This window comes from Lytechinus variegatus, chromosome 18 (assembly GCF_018143015.1).
Source record: "Lytechinus variegatus isolate NC3 chromosome 18, Lvar_3.0, whole genome shotgun sequence".
Lineage (NCBI taxonomy): Eukaryota > Metazoa > Echinodermata > Echinoidea > Temnopleuroida > Toxopneustidae > Lytechinus > Lytechinus variegatus.
The window spans coordinates 10,756,825-10,782,043 of NC_054757.1; the positions used below are offsets into that span (position 1 = coordinate 10,756,825).

Genomic DNA, 25,219 nt, shown 5'->3' on the forward strand with positions numbered 1-25,219 from the left:
ATAAAAACCGTTTCACAAAACAACCCCGAGCTGTATCCAACTTCTCAATTCTGATGGAAAGAAAGGAATATAGGGCCTACTGTAGTTTGGATTTAAGAGGAATACTGAATTGGCAGATCAACATTTAAAAAAAAGCTAATATGCTCTAATGATAATATTTGGATATATATCTCTATATATATGTTATAATTGTTTCATTTCTTTTTAAAGAGCTAGGTTGCATTTCATAGTGCTATACCAGTACAGTGAATGATATTGCTCAAAAAATTAATTTACAAAACACAAAATTCATATTGTATGTCCTTTTACTTTATGATTAGAATAGCATTTTCACAGATTCCCACTGAAATATCAATGAAAAGAATACATGTTAAAACATGAAAATACAAAAGAAAACATTTTCATTTTTAAGTACATTTGATAGTACACATAGTCCCTAAAAAAGTTTAGGCGCTTTATTTATAATTTACAGCCAAAATCTCTCCACCCTCTCTCTCCTCTTCTTTCCCTCCTCTCTTCCTATTTTCCTTCATCTTCTCATGCTCCTCTTTCTCCTTCTTCCTCCTCCTCCTTCTTCTCCTTCTTCTAAATAATAAAGAGTATACACTATACAAACAGTAAATATAAATTAAAACAGACATGTTAATGTCCTCATTTTTACTTTTATTATTATCTTTTTTTCTCCTCATCCTCCTCCTACTCTCTCTTCTTAATTTTTTGGCAGACAAATTTGCCCCCCCCCCTTTGGAAAATCCTAGGTACGCCACTGACTGGGCCACAACGCTCCACACATAATCACGTCACCTTTATCTAACAATAGACAAACCAACTTTTAAAATCAATATCATTGTTCAATTTATTACTATTACAATGATTATAATGAATAAGTGTACATTTACATTATTTTGTGATACAGTTATTTCAATAATATTGGCAAAATGGTAAAATCTTTGACAGCTCCAGAAGTCATAGTTCATGCACTATATATGCCCGTACTCTGAACTCTGGTTTAAGTTACACCATGGTCTAACTTTGTGCTTAATTTATGGGAAGCCAAATATGTCAAAATCTCCTCACATCGAGTGTTTCTTATGGTCACTGTGCTCTTTCCTAATTCTTTAATGGTAAAGAAAATAATCTTATTTATCATTCCAGATGGTTAAGAATGATTTGAGAGTCATATGAGCTGATACTATGAACCTCTACTATAAGAGACTTATGTCACAGTTGGCTATACAAAGTTAAAGATAAATGCCAGTTTTGGTAACGATCTCAAAATGACTTTTTATAAAATCTAATATAATGACCTCCCAAGTGTCTGTTTGTATGAATAAAAGATATGTGCCACAGGATTCTGGAAGAAGTTGTGTAATTGCTGAGAAATAAGCAAAATAAGCGCAGATTCGGTCACTCCCGTCTGGTCTTTATTCCAGCAATAATAATACACTGTCCATAGTGTGCCTATCTGTGTTGGCGATCTTCAGTTTGATCGTTTTTAGCTTTGATTCTATGATTTCACAACGTTCAGGTCACGTAACTGTACCAGATCTAGATCCATGATGATATAGTTATATTTAACATTCGTTTTACAGACTTTCTCACGAAATCAGTGTTTTACTGCAACTACTTTCATTTAGCTTTAAACCACACCTTAGAACAGAGTTAAAATCACACCTGACTTCAGAATATGGGCCATATGAAAACCAAACAAAAATAAAACAGATTTCAGAGCATAGTTTGTTGTAACATTTATGCAGATGAAGCAAAGACACAGGTAGAAAGAGAAATATTGTACAAAACCAGCAGAAAAAAAAGAAGATAGAAAAACCATCCTCATATATTGAAATATTCCTACGTGTGTGTCAATAGAAGAGAAATATAAAGCCACTTATCACAAGAAAGAATCAGTTTTTAAGTTCTGTCATGAAAAAAAAATCTCTGAAATTTATATATCCCTTTTCTCATTTTTAAAAACAAATAGAATTGAATCCCAGCTCTCCTTTCCAGCAAGAGATATCATAATGGGATGTGTCATTACTGATAGGAATAGTTTAAAAGTCTTGGTTTTGTAAAAAAAAATTGTGCAGCAGTATATTTACTATTGAATCTCTTCACATAGGGACATTCAGAGACAAGAAAATATCATCAAATAAAAAAAATATTTAATAGAGAAATGCGTAGTATGACATTCACAGATACGTTTGAACATTGGATATTTTTAAGTACAAGTAATTGTACACAAAGTTAGTTCATATCACATTTCTGGTACCCAGCATCTCCAATAAATTTCAAATATTCATCTTTTCCTTCGATTGGTAGTCACTTTCCCTTCTCTTTTAAAGGTCAAGTCCAACCCAGGAAAATGCTGACTTAAATAAACAAAGAAAAATCAAACTAGCATAGTGCTGAAAATTTCATCAAAATTGGATGTAAAATAGGAAAGTTATGACATTTTAAAGTTTCGCTTATTTGTCACAAAACAGTGATATGCACAACTAGGTGAGTCAGTCGATGATGTCCATCACTCACTATTTCTTTTTTTATTGTTTGAATTATACATTTCATTTTTATAGATATGACAAAATAGACCAACTTGACTGAACCATATAGTATTAAACAATGCTAATTCCACATGTTCAGGGAGGAATTAATCATTGTATCACTTGACAATGAGAAAATTAAATCTATTTCATATTTTCTATAATAAAATACAAAAGAAATAGTGAGTGGATGACGTCATCAGTCTCCTCATTTGCATACAGACCAGGATGCGCATATAACTGTTTTGTGAAATTAAGCGAAACTTTAAAATGTCATAACTTTCTTATTTTACATCCAATTTTGATGGAATTTTCAGTGTTATGCTTGTTGGACTTTTCTCTTTTTATCCAAATCAACTCTTTGTAGGGGTGGACTTGTCCTTTAAGTAATTACCAAAGGATGATCCACACACAAGAACATTTTTTTAATAGTACTTCCTCTGTGCAGCTAAATTCAAAATAATGATAATTATACATGCTTCCTGTATAGGGCATATCACACTGTGATATTAACGTCCCTATTCGCTTCAAAAGACTTGGATATTATTACCTAACTGTCATAGCTGCATTTGACAAGTAGGGCTTTCAACAAAAATTTCACCAATCAAAGACCAGGGGCCCGTTGCATAAAACTTTTTACCTGAGAAAACTCAGGTTGTTTTTACGGGAGTTTTTGCCGTGTTAAAGTCAATGGCAGAAATCAGATTTACCTTAGTTTTCAGTTTTTACCAGAGTTTTCTCAGGTAAAAAGTTTTATGCAACAGGCCCCAGGCCATCATGTATGCAATCTTTAGCATAGTATGATAACATAGGCTATTTCTACATATCGTTCCAGAGCTGAAATAAAATATTTTATAAATATCATCTTTAAAAAAGACAGCTGCAAGTACATTTCACCATTTACAATTTCAATGGAATTTAGGTGCCGTTTCATGGTTGCATCGTAGGTCCACCTTGACACCATCTCTATGGAAAGCCAAGCTGGACAATAAGTAAATGCATGGAATTTCCATGTGGAAAGTATACTGTTCACAGACAATTAATGTCCAGCTTGGCTCTCCATACATGGAGATGGCGTCAAGCTGGAGTTATGCTTTCTTGGAATGGGGTCCCAGAACAAAGCTTTAGCAACTTGCGTGCATTAATCATTCAGTGAAATCAAATCACAAAACTATGATCAATCACAATGCTTTGCCTTAGGGGGCGCTCTACAACTTTACATCCCCAAACATCAATATGCACCAATCAAAAATCAATATCATTTAAAAACCAAAGCAGCAGCTCAGCAGTAACCATCCAATCAGGGGGCCGTTTCATAAAGCTGTTTGTAAGTTAAGAGCGACTTTAAGAACGACTGGTGAACCATTCTTACGTGCTAAATAACCACCAATGAACATTTAATGGTGAATATCATTTACCACAAGAAAAGATCACCAGTCGGTCTTAAAGTCACTCTTAACTTACGAAGAGCTTTATGAAACAGCCCCCTGGCCCTGTGATATAAAGCTTAGCAACTGATTGTAAGCTGATTTTTACAATTGATCACACAATATTCAAAGCAATCAATCTTAGAATTCATCTCCACAATCAATCAAACTTTATAACAATGTCACATTTATCAGAATGATCATAATGAATTACAATTTTATATAAAATAATACAAATTTATCTACATAGTTTATACACGATCTCTTTAAAAAAAATTCAAAAGAATAAACAGATCATATTAAGTACATAAATGACCGGCAATGTACTTTAGAGTAGTCATACTCGATACGACCTCTGGTTTGACAGGCAGGTGCTTTATCGACAACCAAATTCGCTCTCAACTTAATATACTTCTTTTACGAAAGTGCGCACAAATAATGTGTCTGTACATTGAATCCACAGCACACATAAAATCATTTAAAGTTTTCTGATGTCAATTTATGGAATTATATTGCATGAGACTTGGGGGTGCTGATCGCATGCAAACTTCAAAAATTAAACTTTCTTTAATCATAACTCTGTTATTCCTTGGAGCATTTTCACCAAACTTTCATAAAAATATTTCTCTCCCTTTCAGGTTTAGTTGAATTACAACAAACTTAGTCTACAGCTGGACTTTCAAGGCCCGTATTCTGAAGTCGGGTTTAACTTAAACTCAGGTTTAAAGTTATGGTTTAAGTATGGAGAGCCAATTGTTACATAAATCACTAACAGTAGAGATATCACATTTCAGCTCATTTGGCTCTCAAATCATTCATAATTGTCTAGGAAGTATGAATATATGACTGTTTCACCATTGAAGAATCAGGAAACGGCACAGTAAACATAAGAAACATACAACTTAATAAAAAAAATTGACACTTTCGGCTTCCAAAATTTTAGCACAGAGTTAGACCTGGTCTAAATTAAACCTGACTTCAGAATACAGGCCTTTTTCTTCAAGTACATGTATGCACCAAAATGAGCACTGAATCTTAATTTATATTTTATGTACAAATATATATATATATAAATGATGTACAGATTATAGATTCTCATAATCTAAAAGATGTACACAACTAACAAACACTGTGTGCAAAGATCATTGCATCGAGTACAACTCCCCTTTGGAAGGTTAGGGAAACAAAAAAATATTGCTGACAAAATACACATGTAGCTTAGTAGACGTTACAGTAATGCACAAGAAACATGGATATTACAGGGGTCTCAAATACGTGTTTCCATCGCGTTGGGGCGACAAATTACAAGATGTCCATGTAATAGATGAAATGATCTTCTTTTCACAATGAAGATCATTTCATGGCCCCATTGCACAACAGCTACCATTATGGTAACTTCAGCATCCAATGGTAACTTGCATGGAATCCTTGATTTTGTTTGGCTGTTGATCAGTGTTACCATGGGAGTTACATTTGGATGGTAAAGTGACCATAACTTTGATGTAACGGGGCCCAGATTTGGTTTTAAATGTGAGGAAGGCTGTCTACCACAGGAATCTATTCTAAAAAACAATCTTCTATGGATAGAAACCACAAGGCAATAGACTCTCCAAGACTGAAACTGCAATTTATCGTGGTGTTTGGAAGTATATCTTATCAAGATTCCTATTTTTTATTTTGGGGTGTTTTTTTTTCGCTGACTATTGGCAGACAGTACTTGCCTACATGAGGCATAAATTTCAGTTCTGGTATAAAACTTAAGCACCCCAACCAAATGGAATGATCCACATGTGTACGGTTTAGTGACAGAACAGTACACAGTAACTTGAAGTCACATGGTGTGGTCTAGGGGGATATGCCTGTGTGTTTAAACATTTAAATCATTTTTCTGAGAATTAAATTGACTTTCTATTCAAGTTGATATTCCGCACAACCTTTTCTTGGTGACAAAATTCCTACATTCAGGTAAACAACTAAAAAGTGGCTGAGAAAATACAAAAATTAATACAAAACAGATGGAACCAGAATGCATTACGAAATTTGATATTTTGGTTCAAATGTAGTGCCATACTAGAAAATGGTCATCATTGAAAGGCAGAAAAATACAAAAGGATATTCCCCAGGGAGTGGAAAATTTGCACTGTTCAAGAGAAAGAAAACTCCATAATATAATCAAACTTAATAGGGAACTTTGTATAAAGTCAAGTTTCATTATTATCTTGAAAATACCTAAGGATCACACAAAAATATAACTTACTTTGACATTAATGAACACAAAAACAATATACTTCAAAAGCACAATCAGGGGTACAAATCACCAACAACTGAAATCAATTTAAAATGAGATTAAATAAATTTTCTGAGAATTTGATCGGTCTGCATGTTTCAAAATTGATTTCAGCTGGAAGCAAAACACTTTGTACTTGAGAATCACACAGATACATACAAGAATGGAAAGAAAGATATAGATGAAAGACAATATTTCATGGTCTCAACTCATGAAATTGATATCTTCGGAGCAATTCATGATGAGAGGAATTTGGGTAATTTTCTCTGACAGATGCCATAGTAACGGTCACGAACCTGTGCATCTCAGCCAATCAGGATCATACATGAATATGACATCATAGAGGTAACAACCACATAGGGGTCAGAGGATCATGTAATAAAGGTCATAGGTCAAGAGGTTATTCAGGTCAAACCATCATTGTTACAAACCAACTTCCAAATAAAGAATATAATTGTAAGCTGTAGAATTGACTGACCTCTCGGGTGGCTAGTTCTTCCGGGTGCAAGCGAATGCGATGTCATACCTAAGAAAGTGGTCCATCACCCGAGGGATTTGCCTACACTCACATTCATGCCACTCTCAACACAGGTGAGTATAGGTATCAGCCTTCTCGCATCATCTACTGTATCAGTGACAATAATGTATCCTTAATTGTGCATTGTATTACATGGAGAATCTGTCTCAGTCAAATCTCTTTGAACAACAGAGATCTGGGCCCTGTTGTACAAAGAGTTACGATTGATCCGATCAATGTTAACTCTATGGAAATCCATCAGTGTCATAATTTTTTCTACGAAAAAATTACACAATGTCCTTTTTGTGCAAAGAGAAGCGCAGTGAATTTTCAAGAAAACAATGAATGCATGAATATACATCACAGCTAGGAAATATTTTGAACAAACATGCGTAATAGATGTTGACGTTGCTGGCCGTCCATAGTTGCGATTGATCGTAACCCTTTGTACAACAGGGCCCTGTTCAACTTGGGACAAACTAGACTCAGCAGAGGTCAAGGCCTCCCATGCTTTACTGCTTTCCACAATCTGATCTGAAAGACTGCTTCAACTTGGTTGATAAGTGGACTTAAAGAAGGTCAAAGTATACCTTCAGGCTTAGTACTTCACCCTAGCATCTGTTACTGTAAGGCTTTCATATACATCGCAAAATCAGTTTGGAATTCTAGGATTGTTGAAAACTTGCTATAAATCTGTTCCTTTATGTCTCCAATACAATCCTATCTTTATAGAATGGTTCCTGGAATTGATATTGCCTGGCATGAGTCACTATCCAACATCCAGCAATGCCTGTTTTTGTACAGTATCTTCATTCTTCATACTTCTACTAAACATGGGCTGTTTATGACTTTCATATCCCATCATAAAATCATCTGTGAATTCAAGGATTATTTTTAAGTTTCCACGGTGGTAGAGACCACTGACTATATCCCTTCACATCTCCAGCAATACACTGTCATTTAAGGATGATTCCCAGAAGTGATATCTCCTCATAACAAACTCCAAAATCAAACATCCAACAATGCAGTTCCGTAGATCTTCATGCTATATACTCAATTTCAAAACAGAATTTGTTACTGTTTGCTATCCTCCTTGGTAACAACAGAACACATATAATGATTTTTTATTATTATTACATCAGTGAATCTTCCTTAATGAAAAATAGTTCACATCTGTATCACGACTGGTGATTAGAATGTTACGAGTTGAAAATTTGATATTACTGGTTTTTTTTGCGTTTTTTTTTTTTTTTTTTTTGGGGGGGGTAAAATTTAGAACTCAATCATCAGCTGTCAAGAAATACTTGTTCTGCTGAAAAGAGTGCAATGGCCACTGTCAGTCTCCTTAGGCATTTCTCCAAATATGTATGCAGTGTACACTGATCCTTGTACATAGTCAATAGCAGGGTGATGAAACAAGTTCCACAATGCAAAATAGTGCTCTTTCATCTCGAATGGAGTAAAGCTAAAGTATTCAAGGTAAGTCAAGACAGGAGCAGCTCATCATCCATCACTATGGCAACGGGAGTGCATCTCTGAAATGATGATGATGAGGGGCAAGGTAAGCTGGTAGCAGGGTTGGATAGGGGTGTGCTCGGTACCCCCTTACGTTCCAGTTTCATTCTAAATGCGTCCAATCAAATCCTCTCAACTCCTCCTTGAGCTGTCTTTGCTCGGTGGTGAGGGAATTAAACTCTGTATCGAAACTGGAGAACCAATAAAAATATAACATTATTTATTTGAATGGTTATCCTTTAGCAGAACAACATTCTTGAAGTCATATGCAAGATAGGAGACATTAAAAAATGGCTTCAATATGAATGAAAAATTACGCCTTGTCATATAAAAGGCATATTTGGAAGGTTTGAATTTTTAGGGAAAAAACGTTAATGATGATGATTAAAATGATGCGGTGAATATGAAATTAATAACAATAAGAATACTTCTACTACTACTGCTAAAAATAATTTTGAAAATGAAAACTATTATAATCCATATTTTATTGTACGAAATTAAATCTAGAATAGAAATACTCCCAAAATTAATTTTGCCAGATTGATCGTGGGCCAACCTACTGGTTGTGAGAAAGACGCTCTACCAAATAAGCAAAAACAACGGTATCCTGGGGGGTGTTTCACAAAGATTTAAGTATGACTTAAGTCGCACTTAAATGCCGACGCGTACATGATATGCAACGCGCGATCTTATTGATAGATACGCATTAGTGCGCGTCCTCATGACACGATCTGACCAATGCGGTCAAGTCTTTCATACCGTACGCAACTCGGTATTTAAGTGCGACTCTAAGTCATACTTAAATCTTTGTGAAACACCCTCCAGTACTTATAATGATAATGGGCACCTATACAGCACTGTATCATCTAGGAGTAATATTCTCAAGCACAGAGTAATTCACATCTCCACTGTTACTATCATTTTGTCATCATGAAGTTTCTCTCCATGACGCACGACGGATTCAATAACATAGATAATGCATTGTCAAATGCCCTTCAACCAAGAAGTCTTTATTAAAATCACCCACCCAGTCTTACAGGCTTCGTAGTTCCCATGACACAATGCTCCTCAGTCTCCCACCATGTAAAACAAAGATCACACTAGGTGACCGTGCCTTTATCAGTGCTGCACCCAAACTCTGGAATAGTCTCCCTTCCTCAATAAGAAATGCATCCTCTGTCAACTTATTTAAAACCAAACTGAAATCCCACCTCTTTAAAGATAGTTTTTAATAAAGAAGTCACTTTTTCATGTTTTTGGTTATGTATTTTGTAGAAATAATTAATCTTTTCTTATTTTTCTTCGATTAATTTAGCGAACTAAATTTTTGCGTATCCTGTTAATAATTGTTTTTCTGCTTATCTGTTATGTATTGTAATGCGCAGTTGAGTATATCCAAATAGAAATTGCGCAATATAAATTTACAATTATTATTATTAAGTCTTTGTAGAAAATTGGTAAATCCAAACAACAGTCCGTCCAGGGGACCGTTTCATCAACATTTTTGTCTGACAAGTTGTCAGATCTGAAATCTCTCCTTGATTCTGATTAGCTGAGAGGCACTGTTAATATAGTAACTGTCGGATAAAAATGGGACTTGTCGGATAAAACGTCCGACAAGTCCTTTCATGAAACACTCCCCTGGACTCTGGACAAACAACGCATTTGCAATTTTTCATCAGCTCCGTAACTTTAAAATGAAAGTGCTGTTTCGGGTCACTAATATCCTACAGAGACCTTCTAGCTGTTCAATACCATTTGACGGGCATTTTCAATACATCTATTGACTTTTTGAATACGCCGTGCATCCTGGAGCAAAAGCTCCATTATCCAGTACTTTGGGGCAACTCTTTGACATAGGTACATCCTATCCCATATATTGAAGACCTTTGTGAAATGATTTGTCCCCTCCCTATGCTATGCTCCACATTAATCTGTAATGTTTTCAAACCATTAAGGCTGGATTAGATCACAAATTGAAGTAAAAATGGAGAATGTGGTCAGGTGTACAAAAATGTTCATTATTTCATGGAATTGGCCCCAAAAAAATTAATTTCAGGGTTCCCTTTTCTCTCAGACTTATCATGACAAAAATTGACAATTCCCATAAAAAAATTCACTTCTGGCCATCATATTGAATGATTTTAGTAGCTTTTAACTGTTACTGGATATTTGTTATCATAGAGTGTTTTATGAAACGGGTCATCTTACTCTGATTGTATCTGCATGCTCTCATTGAGAATAGACATGGATTCCTCCATATCACCAGGAGGGTCAAAGATAGGCCCCTGGGGAACACCACCCCCACCTCCACCACCACTGGACCCAGCCGAAGGGGGCGTGGACGGTCCAACCAGACTCCTTGACCTTGACAGCTGCCTCTGCATTTGGGCTTCGGATTCCTTTTTCTAAGCAAGAAAATGAAGAAAAATAAACAGATAGAATTAACATATCACAGTGAACAAGCTGTGCACAATAAACAAATATATCAGGCTTTGAGAAAGTATAGTGGAATTATTTATCCGAGGTTGGTCTGGCAATTACTATTTTTCCCGAGGGGCGAAGCCCCAAGGGAAATATAGTAGTTTTGCCAGTCCAACCGAGGATTGATAATTTCCACTATGCTTTCGAATGAAACGCCTGATATATTTGTTTTATATCCTACTTTTAATATTTTATAACCAAAATCTATACGCTGAGCTTGCAAAGTCCCGTTACTTGCGTTGAATTACCTACTTTTCTCCGAGCCAACGCGCTCAGCGGAACGCAGATTAGTGCCTGCGCCGGCGCATCACAGGACTTGCCCGGGAGAGAGAGCGCGCTTGCCGGTGCGCCCGAGAGTTTAGCTAAATATCCAGTTTTGTGAAATAATGATGTCAGACCTCGATATATCCAAAGATATATCGAGGTCTGACGTCACGCAACATCATAGTTGAAATATACTCGGTCACATGATGCTATTTGAACCAATCACTATATAGGATTCAATCTATGTAGGATATAAAGTACAATATTTGCAGCGTTTGTCACCATGTTATGTACTAATTCCTGAGGGGAAAATCTCAAGCAGCAGAATTAAAAACTGTTTCCTAGCGATTTTTAAAAAACTCCAGAACGATGATAAAAAGGAGATTTTAAAGCTGAACTCTAGTTCTTCACCAATGATTCTTCAGCAAGAGATGAAACTCTTAAACAGCAAGTGAAAGAAAAGGACATCCCAAGAGGGAACCAACAATGTCAATAAAATAAAGGACAAATTTCCCAAAGAAGGTGGGGTCTCACTTACAATACATTTCTTGACTTGAAACACTCAAGCTTCATGTAAATATTACACTTTAAAAAAAGTACAACTTTATGTTTTTCAAGCTACATTCCGAACAACTAAAGAGTTATGCATGAAGTTCAAAGCTTATAAAACTATGGAGGCCGTTTCATAAATACTTTATTATAACATATTCAAAATTTCTGTGACAAGTTTACGAACAGCCAATCAAATTGAATAATTACATAGCTTTTAAAAGTGGAAGTTCACCGTGAAGAAAAGTTTGATGTAAAAATAGCAGAAAAATGATACACACTATTGGTGATGGTTTGAGGAAAATCCATTAAAGATTATTATTAAAGAAGTTATTAGAATTTCAAGTTTTGGATTTGTGACATCATAAACGAGCAGCTGCCCCATATGGTATGCAATATAAAATGCATAAACTTCATATTTTAATGGTTTATGATGACATAATTTTTATTTTCTTTTTAGCAACGGGTGTGACATATTTGTGTATTGATATACTGAAGGTACAGTAAAACCATTTTCAATTTTCTGAGAAAATGACAGCTCAATGATTTTTTTTACCATACTATATGAAAGAGAGCTGCTGGCACAAATCAAATAATAAAAATTCCAACAACTTTTTCTATTACTTGATGGATTTTTCTCAAACCTTTTTTTGTGCTATTTTTACAATTTATTTTTGTCAGGGTGAAGATACCCTTTAAGATTTATTGCAAGTGAGTTGTATAAAGAAGTTTTATGAAACGGGCCCCCCTGGTGTTTTCGATGACAAACCTTCATGACGGTGACATTTAATACATTCCACATGTTATCTTGTTTCTTCTTCTGCTGTGATAAGACGAATGTCTGCGATTCCTCCATCCTCCTCACACAGTCCTGCATATTCTCCATTACCTCATCAATCCTCAAGCAGGAATACTGAACCTCTCTGTAGAATTATGCAAAAATGATGATGTAATTACATTTGATATGGATAAGACATTAAGGAGCTTTCACTTATGATGATAGTTGCTATGCCAGCAATGCTGTAAAAAACAAGGAAATCTAACTTAAAACTGTAACTTCCTTCTTAACGTGGAGAAGGTTTACGGTTCATCATGTGTAACATGAAGAAGGGAAAGGAAATACAGGCAGAAAAAATTGAAATAGAAAGACGAGAAAGGATGAAAAGAGGAAATTAGAGGTATTCTTTTCTTGAAAGTGAGTGAAGTCCTGAAAAGGACTGTAAACCAGATGAGATGAGCTGAATGTGACTCGAGTAGCGATGGTTTGTGAACCGTAAACCTTCTCCACGTTATAAACTCCACCATGCAAGCCTACAGAGATCATCTTACTTCCTCCTTGACTCGAATTTGGAAGTATGCAATTCCAGCGCCAATCCCAACTGCTTTCCATCACAAAATGGCGGCCGGTCCAGGGGGAAAAAAATCACTCCATGATCAGTCATGATTACAATATTCCAATTGAAATCATTTCCACAGAATCCATGGCAATGAGTGATCTCAAAAAAAAGTTCAGTGTTGACCATTTGGTGTTGGTGTTAAGTCAATTTTTACATGATTATAACACCAAACATAAAATGAAGACGGTCCTGAGAAGTCACTCACTAGTTGTTGAGATGTCAATAATGTGATCAGGGGGGTGTTTCACAAAGATTTAAGTATGACTTAGAGTCGCACTTAAATGACTAGTTGCGCGCAGTATAAAAGGCATGACAGCATTGGTCAGATCATGTCAAGAGGACGCGCACTACTGCGCATTGATCAATAAGATTGCGCGTTGCATATCATGTACGCGTCGACATTTAAGTGCGACCTAAGTCATACTTAAATCTTTGTGAAACACCCCCCTGGATCAGTTTTACATACTCTGAGGAAGTTTTGGAGCAAGGGGAAGCAATCCTAATTTCATTACCAGCACCAAGGCCAACACCGGACTTGAAAACGCCCATTGTGATTCAAAGTATGTCCTGGGAAGCACGGAAAGTACACCGAAAACAAAACAAAAAGTACACCGAAAACAAAACGAAAACAGGTATCGCAGTGCACCAACGTTTTTTGCACACACACACCAGAGCATCTACTTGCAGTAGCCGTGCGCTCCAGCCGTTTATGCATTAGTCCCATCATAAATTGTTATGGGAGCAGCACGCTCCAGCCGTCTATGCATTAGTCGCATCGTACAGCATTACGGTAGCCGTGTGCTCCAGCGGTCTTTTGCGTTAATTGCATCATACAGCTAATAATAATAATAATATAATAATAGCCAATTTTTATAAAGCGCTTTTCCCAGAATGGCCCAAAGCGCGTTACAGCATATTATTACCCCGGTCATTGGATTCATTTCAATCAAGCACGAAACGTGCACAATTTCCACTCCCTGGGGAGCATTCCTTGCATTCATCGCAGCCACATTATGGCGCTGGCAAAATCAAACATACAATATCTTTCGCATCCTACCAGGTACCCATTTAGCACCTGGGTCGAGAGTGGCAAAGTGTGGATTAACGCCTTGCCAAAGGACGCTAGACCGCAGTGGGATTCGAACACACGACCCTCTGTTTACAAGGCGAGAGTCGGAACCACTACACCACGGCTCTTAATAATCATAGTGTTGAAATCATAATTTCAACACTATACAGATTGACCCCAAAATCATAATTTTTATTCAAAAATTCAGAATTTAGAATGGAGGTCAAAAAATTGGTACGATTCTGCCAAAATCCGAATGGTTGGCAGGAATGAGCAAATGTGGGAAGAGAAAAAGTGCACAGGGGGAAAAGGGAGATAGAGAAGCAACGCATTCATGAAAAGTAGGGGAGACCGGGGTTAGATGGAACATGGGGTAAGTTGAAACATTGTAAGTTTCTTTTACACCTGTAAAATAAATTTATGCAATACTGCCCTCAATTTATTGCAATAATAATTCGACACTGTTGTATTATTAATAGCAATAAATTGAGGGCAGTATTGCATAAATTTATTTTACAGGCTTTAAAGAAAATTACAATGTTTCAACTTACCCCATGTTCCAACTAACCCCGGTCTCCCCTACATATTTTTTAAAATACTTGCCTCATTTTTTTATAGATATCCCGGTTGTATTCACAATACTGACTGAAAGCCTGATCAATCAAAGTTTTAATACTCAAAATATCCATGTTTTCTCTTCTCTTTGCTGCAAAAACAATGAACATATCAAAATATGTCTGTTAATAATGAAGATTCTTTTCAAATTTTTACAAAGAAATTATTCAAATAGGCTTTAACATCCAAGCTTTCTCTTTCCTTTGCTGCAATAAGAGCCAACATATAGAAATAAGTCTGTTCATCATGAAATCTTCTTGCCAACAAATTCTTATCATTCAATTTTTCCTAACATTTCTGTAACGTTTGTCAGATTGCCATTTAATAATAATTGGCATTTATATAGTGCTTTATCAATCTACGACTGTTCAAAGCGCTTCACAATTATTATTACCCGGTCACTGGATTCATAGCATTCCAAGCAGCCTGTTAGGCGCAAACTTGCTAAACCAACCACAATGACAGTTGTTTCCTACCAGTACCCAATTAGCACCTGGGTGAGAGTGGCAAAGTGTGGATTGACGCCTTGCCAAAGGGCGCTAGGCCATGGTGGGATTCGAACACACGACCCTCTGATTACAAGGCGAGAGTCAGAACCGCCACACCACGGTGCTTCCATTTAGTGATATACAACAAAGACATGGGACAAACAAAGAGATACAATTATGTACTTGATTCCCTCTCTGCAAACTTTTTGAATTCATAAAGGAAATAAATTTAATTTACATATAAATAATCAAGACTCACCCTTGTTCTCTTCTTTGAACTTTTTGAAGCAAGCATCACACTTCTTGCTCCTGAGGACAAGAAGAGTAGAAAAAATATATCTTAAATAATACTAATACATAGAGTAGCTTTCATGTAAACATTATTTTAAGGACTCAATGCTCGGACAAAAAAAGAGACATCACTAATGCCTCAGTCACATTTGCTCTGCCGTACGGCGAGTCAAAAACAGTCGTATTAACATATTTTGTACCATGTACATATAGGTGGTTTCGAATAATAATGAATAAAATAATAATAATAATAGGTCCATTTATATAGCGCAGCTACTATGTGCATATACTCTACTGCGCTTTGATAATTGGTATCATATTATTACCCCGGCTGTAGCTGAGCCGCCATATTAATAGGCGCTAAAGCGTTCAAGGAAAAATCCTACCGGGTACCCATTCACCTCACCTGGGTCGAGTGCAGCACAATGTGGATAAATTTCTTGCTGAAGGAAATTACGCCATGGCTAGGATTTGAACCCACGACCCTCTGTTTCAAAGTCAGAAGACTAATCCACTGGGCCACAACGCTCCACTCCGCTCCGCTCCATAAAATGGTTGTTTTCGACTCGCCATACAGCCGCCATAGGGGAAATGTGACTGAACCATAAGTAATGAATAACCGAAAGGGATAATGCTATCAATCTGGGCGAGGTTGCCTCGGACACAGAAAGTATAAGGGAAAAGGGAGGGTGTTCCTTCCTCATCATCTCTATGCCTGTGACTACAATTTGTGATCATCGCTATAATTATTTGATTATCATCATCATTAATTACTATTCTCACGCGCTAATATCACCGCCATCATCACCAACATCATCATCATCACCACTATCATCATCGCCACCATAACCATTATCATCATCATCAACATCATCATCACCATACCATCACCAACATCATCATCATCACCATCATCATCACCACCACCACCACCACCACCATCATCATCATAACCATCATCATCACACACTACCACTCTCACCACCACCACTATCATCAACAGTTGATAACTTACGTTTCTTGTAGACTGGCTACTATTTTCGGCCTCTCCGCATTCTTCTGCATCTCGTAAATGGCCGTCACAGTCTCATCAACCTTTTTCCCAATTTGAGCCACCTCTTCTTCTGGTTCCTATTATAAACACATCCAACAAAATACTCTTACCCAATTCAGTATTCCTTTGACATAATAATAACAAGATAAAAAGAAAAATAATGCTCATGCCAAGGTAGTAAAGTAATACACAAATTTGATTATCAAAAATAGCAATAACACAAATACATTATTATTGTTTGGATAATACTACAAACGTAACTATACAGGCCTCATCAAAAATGAATTTTGTTTAGGGACAATGTATAAACACCTTGTCTGATTGGACACCAAGCAGGATAAGACCATGTAACATTTCTAACATTTATAATAGTACTTTGTAGGACTCAATGATATACAAAATGCCATTTGGTACAACATCTGAATATGGTGCCGATCAACGGCATGTTCAAAATGTTATTGCATCGATTTAATAACCAGGTCCTAATCCTAGGATTAAGCTCATTGCCACTTTAACCAATTGTAAACTAAGCATCCACAATATAATGAGGGAAAATCAGCTTAATCCTATATCCTCAACTAAAAAAAAAAAGAAACTCCAATTTTGTGGATGAATTCACTTCTGCTTTCCTGAAATGAAATATATGTTATACTAGTGAACTATTATCCAACAGATCCCCACCCTCACTTTTTCAAATTTAAATTCAAATGGTTTTATTCTCTCAGTAAAACCTTACATAAAAACAATTATGATAAACAGTTTTTAAAAAATACATATCTTAAGGCCACCGCACACCTTACGACTGTTCGCAGTCCGATTTTGGAACAAATCGCATTTTGCTCATTTTCTGAAAATGTGAATGGAACATATTTTATTTGAGTTTAAATTAATTGAAAAAATACTAATATAACCATTTTGAAAGATTGCAAGCTCTTATTTCGGAGTAAAGGCCAAAATAGTTTCAAATCGTAGCCAATTGTACGACTGCTATGACGTCCTCACGACTAGATATTAAATTCGCTTTTATTCTAATAAGGATGATAACATAGTCACAGATTTGAACATAGGTATTCGTAGGATGATTTAGAACATTACACAGTAAGGTATTCCAAGTCTCAATACAGTAAGATATTCCAAGTCTGAATATCAACATCAAATTCTGCTACATTTTATTCTGAAATCGGGTCGCAGACCAATCATAAGGTGTGCGGTTGCCTTTACAAATCAATGTCTAAAATTGCATGATTCAGAATCGTACTGAGGTGTAGCAGCCAAAAAGAAGAAAAATCTTTTTACTTAGACCGACCCATTAACAAATGAAGATGTGACATAGAAAATGCCATAAAAACATAGAGGGATACAGCAAAAACATGTTTCAAAACAATTTATAAATACACGTAAACAAAAACACGAGAGTTAATTACTTGAGTTATGTCTTTGACCCTATCCTCCATCTGCTTTAACGAGTCATAAAAGGCTGCGGAACCTGTCATAAGAGAACAAAAAAAAAATCTTGAGAACAAAATCAGGGTCCTGTTGCATAAAACTTTTTACCTGAAAAACTCAGGTATTTTTTACCTGAGTTTTTGCCCTGTGTTAAAGTCAATGGCAGAAATCAGACTAACCTTAGTTTTCAGTTTTTACCAGAGTTTTCTAAGGTAAAATGTTGTATGCAACAGGCTGCAGGGGCATGTAACATATAGCTTAGTATTTAATCATAGAGGTGACTTTACACTTGATTACATAATACACTATGTGCGATCAATTGCATGAATCAACAGTAAGATCAATCACTTAACTTTGTGTTTCCAGGTTTTCCATCTCTCACTATGAAGTGGTGATTGCCAATCAAGATCATTGTCGCATGTACAGTTGATTGAAAACAACGACGAGGAGCCAATCAGAATTGTTCTATTTCTAATCCATCACAAACATTTGGGGTCATTTTGAGAAGGGATATCAAGAAATACCATGTCTCCTCTCCTGTTTTCTCTTCTTCCCTCTCTCTCTCTCTGTCCGTTTCTCTCTGTGCCCCAAATCCTTCTAAATCCCCACTTTATCCTAAACATTACTGACTTCTCGCCAGGGCCCTGTCTTACAAAGAGTCGCGATTGATCCGATCAATCACAACTATGGATGGCCAGCAACGTCAACATATAAAATGAAAATTTGTTCAAAATATTTTCTAGACATGATCCAGTCATACATTCATTGTTCTGTGGAAGATTCAGTGTGATTCTCTTTGTTTACTAAGCAGATTATGCAAATTTCCTGTAGAAAAAATTACGATATGGATGGATTTCCATACAGTTGAGATTGATTGGATCAATCGTAACACTTTGTATGACGGGGCCCTGATATCTGAGCTCAAAAGCTTTCATTTAAAATGAATGTTTGTTTTAAATCAATACATGTGACAAATGACAGAATTTCCCGTTGTTTCTCCCTTACCCCTCCCCCTCACGCCCCCCTCCTTCCCTCTCTCTCTCATCAGTGATTTCCAATGCAAAAATTTTTAATGGAAACATAGCGTAATAGACAGACACTGCTGTAATGCAGGTGAAAGGTTAACTTACTGAAACCTGTAGCTACTTGGTGGGCATAGCGCTGGGTGTCAAATTTCATACTGAAACGAAACAGAAAGGACACCATCAGACATCTATGGAATATATATATTCATTGTTTAAATCATGCAATAGTGATTACTTAATGAATTATTTCAATTTTAAACAATTGATATTAAAGATAAATTCCAGTTTTGGTAACAATCTCAAAATGACTTTTGACAGAATCTAATATAATGACCACCAAAGTGTCTGTTTGTATGAATAAAAAATATGTGCCAAAGGATTCTGGAAGAAATTGTATAATTGCTGAGAAATAAGCAAAATAAGCGCAGATTCGGTCACTTCCGTCGGGTCTTTATTCCAGCAATATTAATACACTGTCCCACGTGTGCCTATCTGTGTTGGTGATCTTCAGTGTGAACATTTTTCAGCGTAGATTTCAAGATTTCGACAAAGTTCAGTTTATGTAACTGTTCCAGATCTAGATCCTTGATGATATTCTGACAATTAAGCCTGGTTTTACAGACTTTCTCATGAAATCAGTGTTTACTGCAACTACTGGCATTTCTCTTTAAAAGAAAATGACTTTAAGCACACCATGCTTGTCGCATATTGTGAATACCATCGAGTGCGCTGCAACACCATAATACATTCATTAATGAGCATAATTTTTTTTTTTTCAATTTGTTTCCCCTCCACAGGGATTTTATTATTATTCAAACATAACAAGATATCTTTTCAATGACAAATCAAATTAATAACAACGAAATACAGTACAAGAGTAATTGCAACAAATATATAAATTGAACTGTCAGGTTCACATAATAGTAAACAATTTAAGAAACAAGCGAGGAGTAAATGAACAATAATATTCATATGTATAATTGTACATTGAAAGGGAACTGAACAGATCACCTCATGTAAACATGGCACGTAATTGAAACCATTTCTTTGTAAACTTTACCATTTTACAATTTGACTCTGCGATATATTTTTCATTCTTGAAATAGTTCTGAAGTGCAAATTTGATATTATCAAAAACAGGTAATTGATGTTTTACTCTGGAAGCATAATTTGTATATCATATTCAGTCCTTCACTTTTATAATTCCGTGGAGCTCAATAAATCGCTCTCCTTATTTTTTTGAGCTCAATTGAGCTCCTCAGAATCGTTGAGGAGCTCAAATCAATTCATACAATACATTGCAGATTTATCTTAAATTGTAAATGCAATAGCTGCGTAGCTATTAATTACCGTAATCTGTGGTGAAACTAGGCCTGGGTCTATACGTTTACAAAATATCGCGCTCCTGCTTAAAAGAAAAAAAAATTACAAAAAATACTGTACAAAAACTGGCTAAAATTTCACATTTTACATCTTTAAATCCATGAAATGGCCATCTACTTTCCATAATTCCTTGAAATTATTTTCATTTAGTTCAGGGTTCCCACAGAAATTTGAAAACAGAATTCCATGACTTTTCCATGACTAAACTGCTGCTTTTCACAACTTGCTTTCTGGCACGGTTTCCAAAATCAGATACAGCAGAGTATGATAATTAAGTATGAGAGAACTTTGCGAGACAAGACAAAATGGAAAGCTGCCATAGCCATGAGGTAAATGCAATTCCAAGACTTTTCCATGACTTTTCATAAATTTTCCAAATTCCCTGACTTTCCAGGACCACAAATTTTTCCAGGATTTTCCATGAATGTGGGAACCCTATTAGTTGAAAACTATAAAAAAAAGAGAAATATATTCACCTCTTTCCCGAATCTAATTTGATTTTACACTCGGTAAATATTGTAGTCGTACATGTAGACTTCCATAGTCTTGCAACATTAAAGGTAAATGCTAGTTTTGGTAACGATATCAAAATGAGTTCGTACAGAATCCAATGAAATGACCACCAAGGTGTCTCTTTGTATAAATAAAACGCATGTGCCAAAGGAATCTGGAAGAAATTGGGTAATTGCTGAGAAATCAGAAAATAAGCACAGGATTCGGGTAGAGCGTCGGGCCCGACGCTCTAAGCAATGATTATACATCGTCCCACGTGCGTTTATCTGTGTTGGGGATCTTCGGTGTGAACATTTTTCAGCGTAGATTTCAAGATTTCACAACGTTCAGTTAATGTAACTGTACCAGATCTAGATCCTCGATGATATACTGACAATTAAGCCTTGTTTTACAGACTTTCTCATGAAATCAGTGTTTACTGCAACTACTGGAATTTATCTTCAACTGAAAATGATCGTTGATCATTTTGATCATTGATCGTTTTACACTTGATCAACACCATGAAAATCTACATATGGGACTACAGTATTTACCGAGTTTAAAATCAAATCAGAGTCGGGAGGGAAAGAGGTGAATATTCTTCATTTTTTCCGTAGTTTCCAACTAAATCAAAATAATTTCAAGGAATTATGGAAAACAGATGCCTATTTTATAGTGAATATAAAGATGTAAAATGTGAAATTTCAGCAACTTTTTCTGAAGGCTTTTTTTTAGGAGCGTGATTTTTTGTCCTTATTTTTTTAGGCGTGCCGGAGCGATCGCGCTCCTCAAAAATGAAGGTCTGCATAATGAAGGTCACTTTTACAACTTCTCCTTACGTCAACCTAACACTGCCAAACAATGCAATGTACAAACTGAAAGCTGTGTATGCTGAAAATTACCGAGTAAGATTATTTCACATAGGCATGTATTACACTACAAATACTTTGAAAGAACTGTCAACCTGACAGAATGGAATGCATATTATCATCATTATCATCATCATCACCATCATCAACATAATCATCTTCAACATCATCATCACCATCATTATCATCATCAATCATCATCATCACTGTATTATCATGTATTAAGTTACCTGTCAAGGAAGAACTCTGCTTTGGCCTGTAACCTGTGGAAACATCTCTTCATTTCCTCGCATCCCTGAATCATACAAGCCTTGTATCTCAGGTTATAAGTCCTTGGGGTGTAACAAAAAAGGGATGCAATTGACATTTACAATTGAATCTAACTTTTAGTTCACAGATTGCCATAGACTTACATTTATAATTGATTGTGCCATTGAATGCATCTTGTACATCCAAATATTGCTTCATTCTGTAATCCATACAAAGAAGGAAACACTAAAGAATGTGCTGTACAATGAACATCCTTGTAAAATTAATTTCACCATCATCACAGTTTGTGAGTTTGCTTCACAATAGGAAATCCGCAAATTTATCAAAATATTCTACCTCTTCTATTCACTTTCTAAAGTTATATGCAGAGGTAAAGATTTTCGGAGGTATTTATTGAAGACATTCACTATAAATATTTGCCACAGAAACCATAGTGACTACTCACATGAATGCTAAGAATCCTGTTTCTCTTGCTGCAGCCTCTCGTATTAGTTGATAACAATAATGAACGGTCTGTTTCCACATCACTTTGAAGCCATTCTCAGACACCTGAAGGTGTTCAGCATTCACTACAGAAAAAGAAAATGAAATAAAAACCTCTATAATAATAAATAACAAATCATTCACAATAATACATAAAATAAAATAAAAACCTCCACTATATGTCTTCTCATATTAAACAAAACACCTGATCTTGCTGTAGACAAGTTATACAAGAAAATTTGAGTGAAATATATACTAAAGTAATAAAGAAGTTGAACGTGTGTGACATCTCAAAACTTGGTCACATTGCCAAAGGGAGGATCTACATAGCATTAGTGAACACAATATTCAAATGCTCATAACTTTCTTATCATACATCCAAACTTTCTCAAACTTTCATTGATCTGTTTCTTTGATTTTCTATTCCTAATTTATATGACTTCAACTGGTTTCAAGCATTTCATTCTCCATTTAGTGTGCATTGCAAAATGTAGGATGATGTGGAGGCGCGATAGCTCAGTTGGTAGAGCGGGGGATTCGTATTTCGGTGACCCGGGTTCGATTCCCACTAGGTGCGCTAGTGCCCTTTGGTAAGGCATTAATCCTCAGTACCAGGTCCTTCGGAGAGGACCTTAAGCCGTCGGTCCTCTGGTTGCTTGCTTACAAGCATTCATGCTTTCTTAGCAATCAGGTAAAAAATCACCACCAATCTCTCCAAAAAAAAAAAATAGGATGATGTGCAAAATCCAACAACACTATTGCACTAAGTTACATGTACCTCCAGTGCATGTAGGACATTAAAGGTCAAGTCCACCTCAACAGAGAGTTGATTTGAATAAAAAGAGAAAAATCCAACAAGCATAACACTGAAAATTTCATCAATAGCTGATGTAAAATGAGAAAGTCATGACATCTTAAAGTTTTGCTTAATTTCACAAAACAGTTATATGCACATCCTGGTGGATATGCAAATGAGGAGACTGATGACGCCATCCACATTTCTTTTGTATTTTATTTTAGGAAATAGAGAATATTCTATTTTTCTCATTGTCAAGTGAAACAATGATTAATTCCTCCCTTAACATGTGGAATGGGCATTGTTTACTACTGTATGATTCAGTCAAGTTGGTTATTACTGTCAAATCTATTCAAAAAATGAAATATTGTTTAATTCAAACAATAAAAAACAAAAGAAATAGTGAGTGAGGGACATCATAGACTGTCTCATTTGAGTTGTGCATAGAACTGTTTTGTGAAAATAAGCAAAACTTAAAAATGTCATAACTTTCATATTTTATATCCGATTTTGATGAAATTTCCAGCATTTTGCTAGTTTGATTTATTCAAGTTAGCATTTTATTGGGGGGTGGACTTGACCTTTAAGTTTGGTTTATCATCCAAACAACTGCTGTTTGCTATTTTCAGCCTTCCATAATTCAAACACAAACCTTATAGGCAAAAGGTCGAGTTCAACCCGAGCAAATACGTTTTAGAACAACGATGGCGCTATTCACTTACTCAAAGCAGACACCATTGGGGTCATTGGAGTTTGAGGAGAAACGAAGCAGTTCCTGTCATCGATGGGAATTTGCTTGGGATACAAGTATACAATCCAGTCCCCTTGCTGTCAAACAGAAGATAGAAAAAAATTATTTTATTTTAACATATTGATATATTCATAGTCCACAAATCCTTTAGTACATTTCATAATAAATCATTTTTACAATGAAAAGATGCATCAACTGCATAACACATGAAGGATTGAAACATACCAATGATTATCTATCGATGTGATTCCCATCAGTTAAAGTTCAAATCCAATTTTTTTTTCCAATGGTCATATTTTCAACAGTTAACTATTAGCCTTCATTTTGTAAGTTTGATCAATGCTGCACTCACATTTCCCCCTACGGTGAGTCGAAAACAGCCGTTTTATTCATTTTCATTCAAACCACCTATATGTAGCTGGTGTAAAAAAATGTTAAAGCGGCTGTTTTTGACTCAACGTATGGCTGCCGTCGCCAATGAATATACCATTTACCACAAGAAAGGATCACCAGTCGTTCTTGAAGTCGCTCTTAACTTACGAACAGCTTCATGAAACACCCACCTGACTTTTCACAAGGATCACCGGTCGTTCTTAAGGTCGCTCTTAACTTACGAACAGCTTCATGAAAAACCCACCTGACTTTTCACAAGAAAGGATCACCGGTCGTTCTTAAAGTCGCTCTTAACTTACGAACAGCTTCATGAAAAACCCACCTGACTTTTCACAAGAAAGGATCACCGGTCGTTCTTAAAGTCGCTCTTAACTTACGAACAGCTTTATGAAACACCCACCTGACTTTTCACAAGAAAGGATCACCGGTCGTTCTTAAAGTCGCTCTCAACTTACGAACAGCTTTATGAAACACCCACCTGACTTTTCACAAGAAAGGATCACCGGTCGTTCTTAAAGTCGCTCTTAACTTACGAACAGCTTTATGAAACACCCACCTGACTTTTCACAAGAAAGGATCACCGGTCGTTCTTAAAGTCGCTCTTAACTTACGAACAGCTTTATGAAACACCCACCTGACTTTTCACAAGAAAGGATCACCGGTCATTCTTAAGATTGTGCGTACATGTAGCTTCATGAGCAGCTCTGTGTATCACCACCATGGTGACGTGTTATAATATGATTCTGTGAAAAAGGTCCTTCAAAACATGATGACAGTGTGTGATTTCAAGTCCGGTGTCGGTATTGGTGTTGAA

General features: G+C 36.0%; 1 protein-coding gene across 1 annotated transcript in view; it reads right to left on the reverse strand.

Moving 5' to 3' along the window:
- Nucleotides 1-8,206: 8,206 nt before the first annotated feature.
- Nucleotides 8,207-25,219, reverse strand: part of LOC121431787 (inhibitor of nuclear factor kappa-B kinase subunit alpha-like) — a 28,988-nt gene continuing 11,975 nt past the window's right edge. Inside the window, exons 11-21 of the mRNA XM_041629488.1 lie at nucleotides 23,984-24,089; nucleotides 22,428-22,551; nucleotides 21,943-22,044; nucleotides 19,074-19,123; nucleotides 17,922-17,983; nucleotides 16,459-16,574; nucleotides 15,412-15,461; nucleotides 14,653-14,755; nucleotides 12,353-12,506; nucleotides 10,498-10,694; nucleotides 8,207-8,477 (exon numbers count right to left, since the gene is read on the reverse strand). Coding sequence (XP_041485422.1) covers nucleotides 8,390-8,477; nucleotides 10,498-10,694; nucleotides 12,353-12,506; nucleotides 14,653-14,755; nucleotides 15,412-15,461; nucleotides 16,459-16,574; nucleotides 17,922-17,983; nucleotides 19,074-19,123; nucleotides 21,943-22,044; nucleotides 22,428-22,551; nucleotides 23,984-24,089 — 1,152 coding nt within the window. The 3' untranslated portion in view covers nucleotides 8,207-8,389. The remainder of the gene's footprint in view (nucleotides 8,478-10,497; nucleotides 10,695-12,352; nucleotides 12,507-14,652; nucleotides 14,756-15,411; nucleotides 15,462-16,458; nucleotides 16,575-17,921; nucleotides 17,984-19,073; nucleotides 19,124-21,942; nucleotides 22,045-22,427; nucleotides 22,552-23,983; nucleotides 24,090-25,219) is intronic.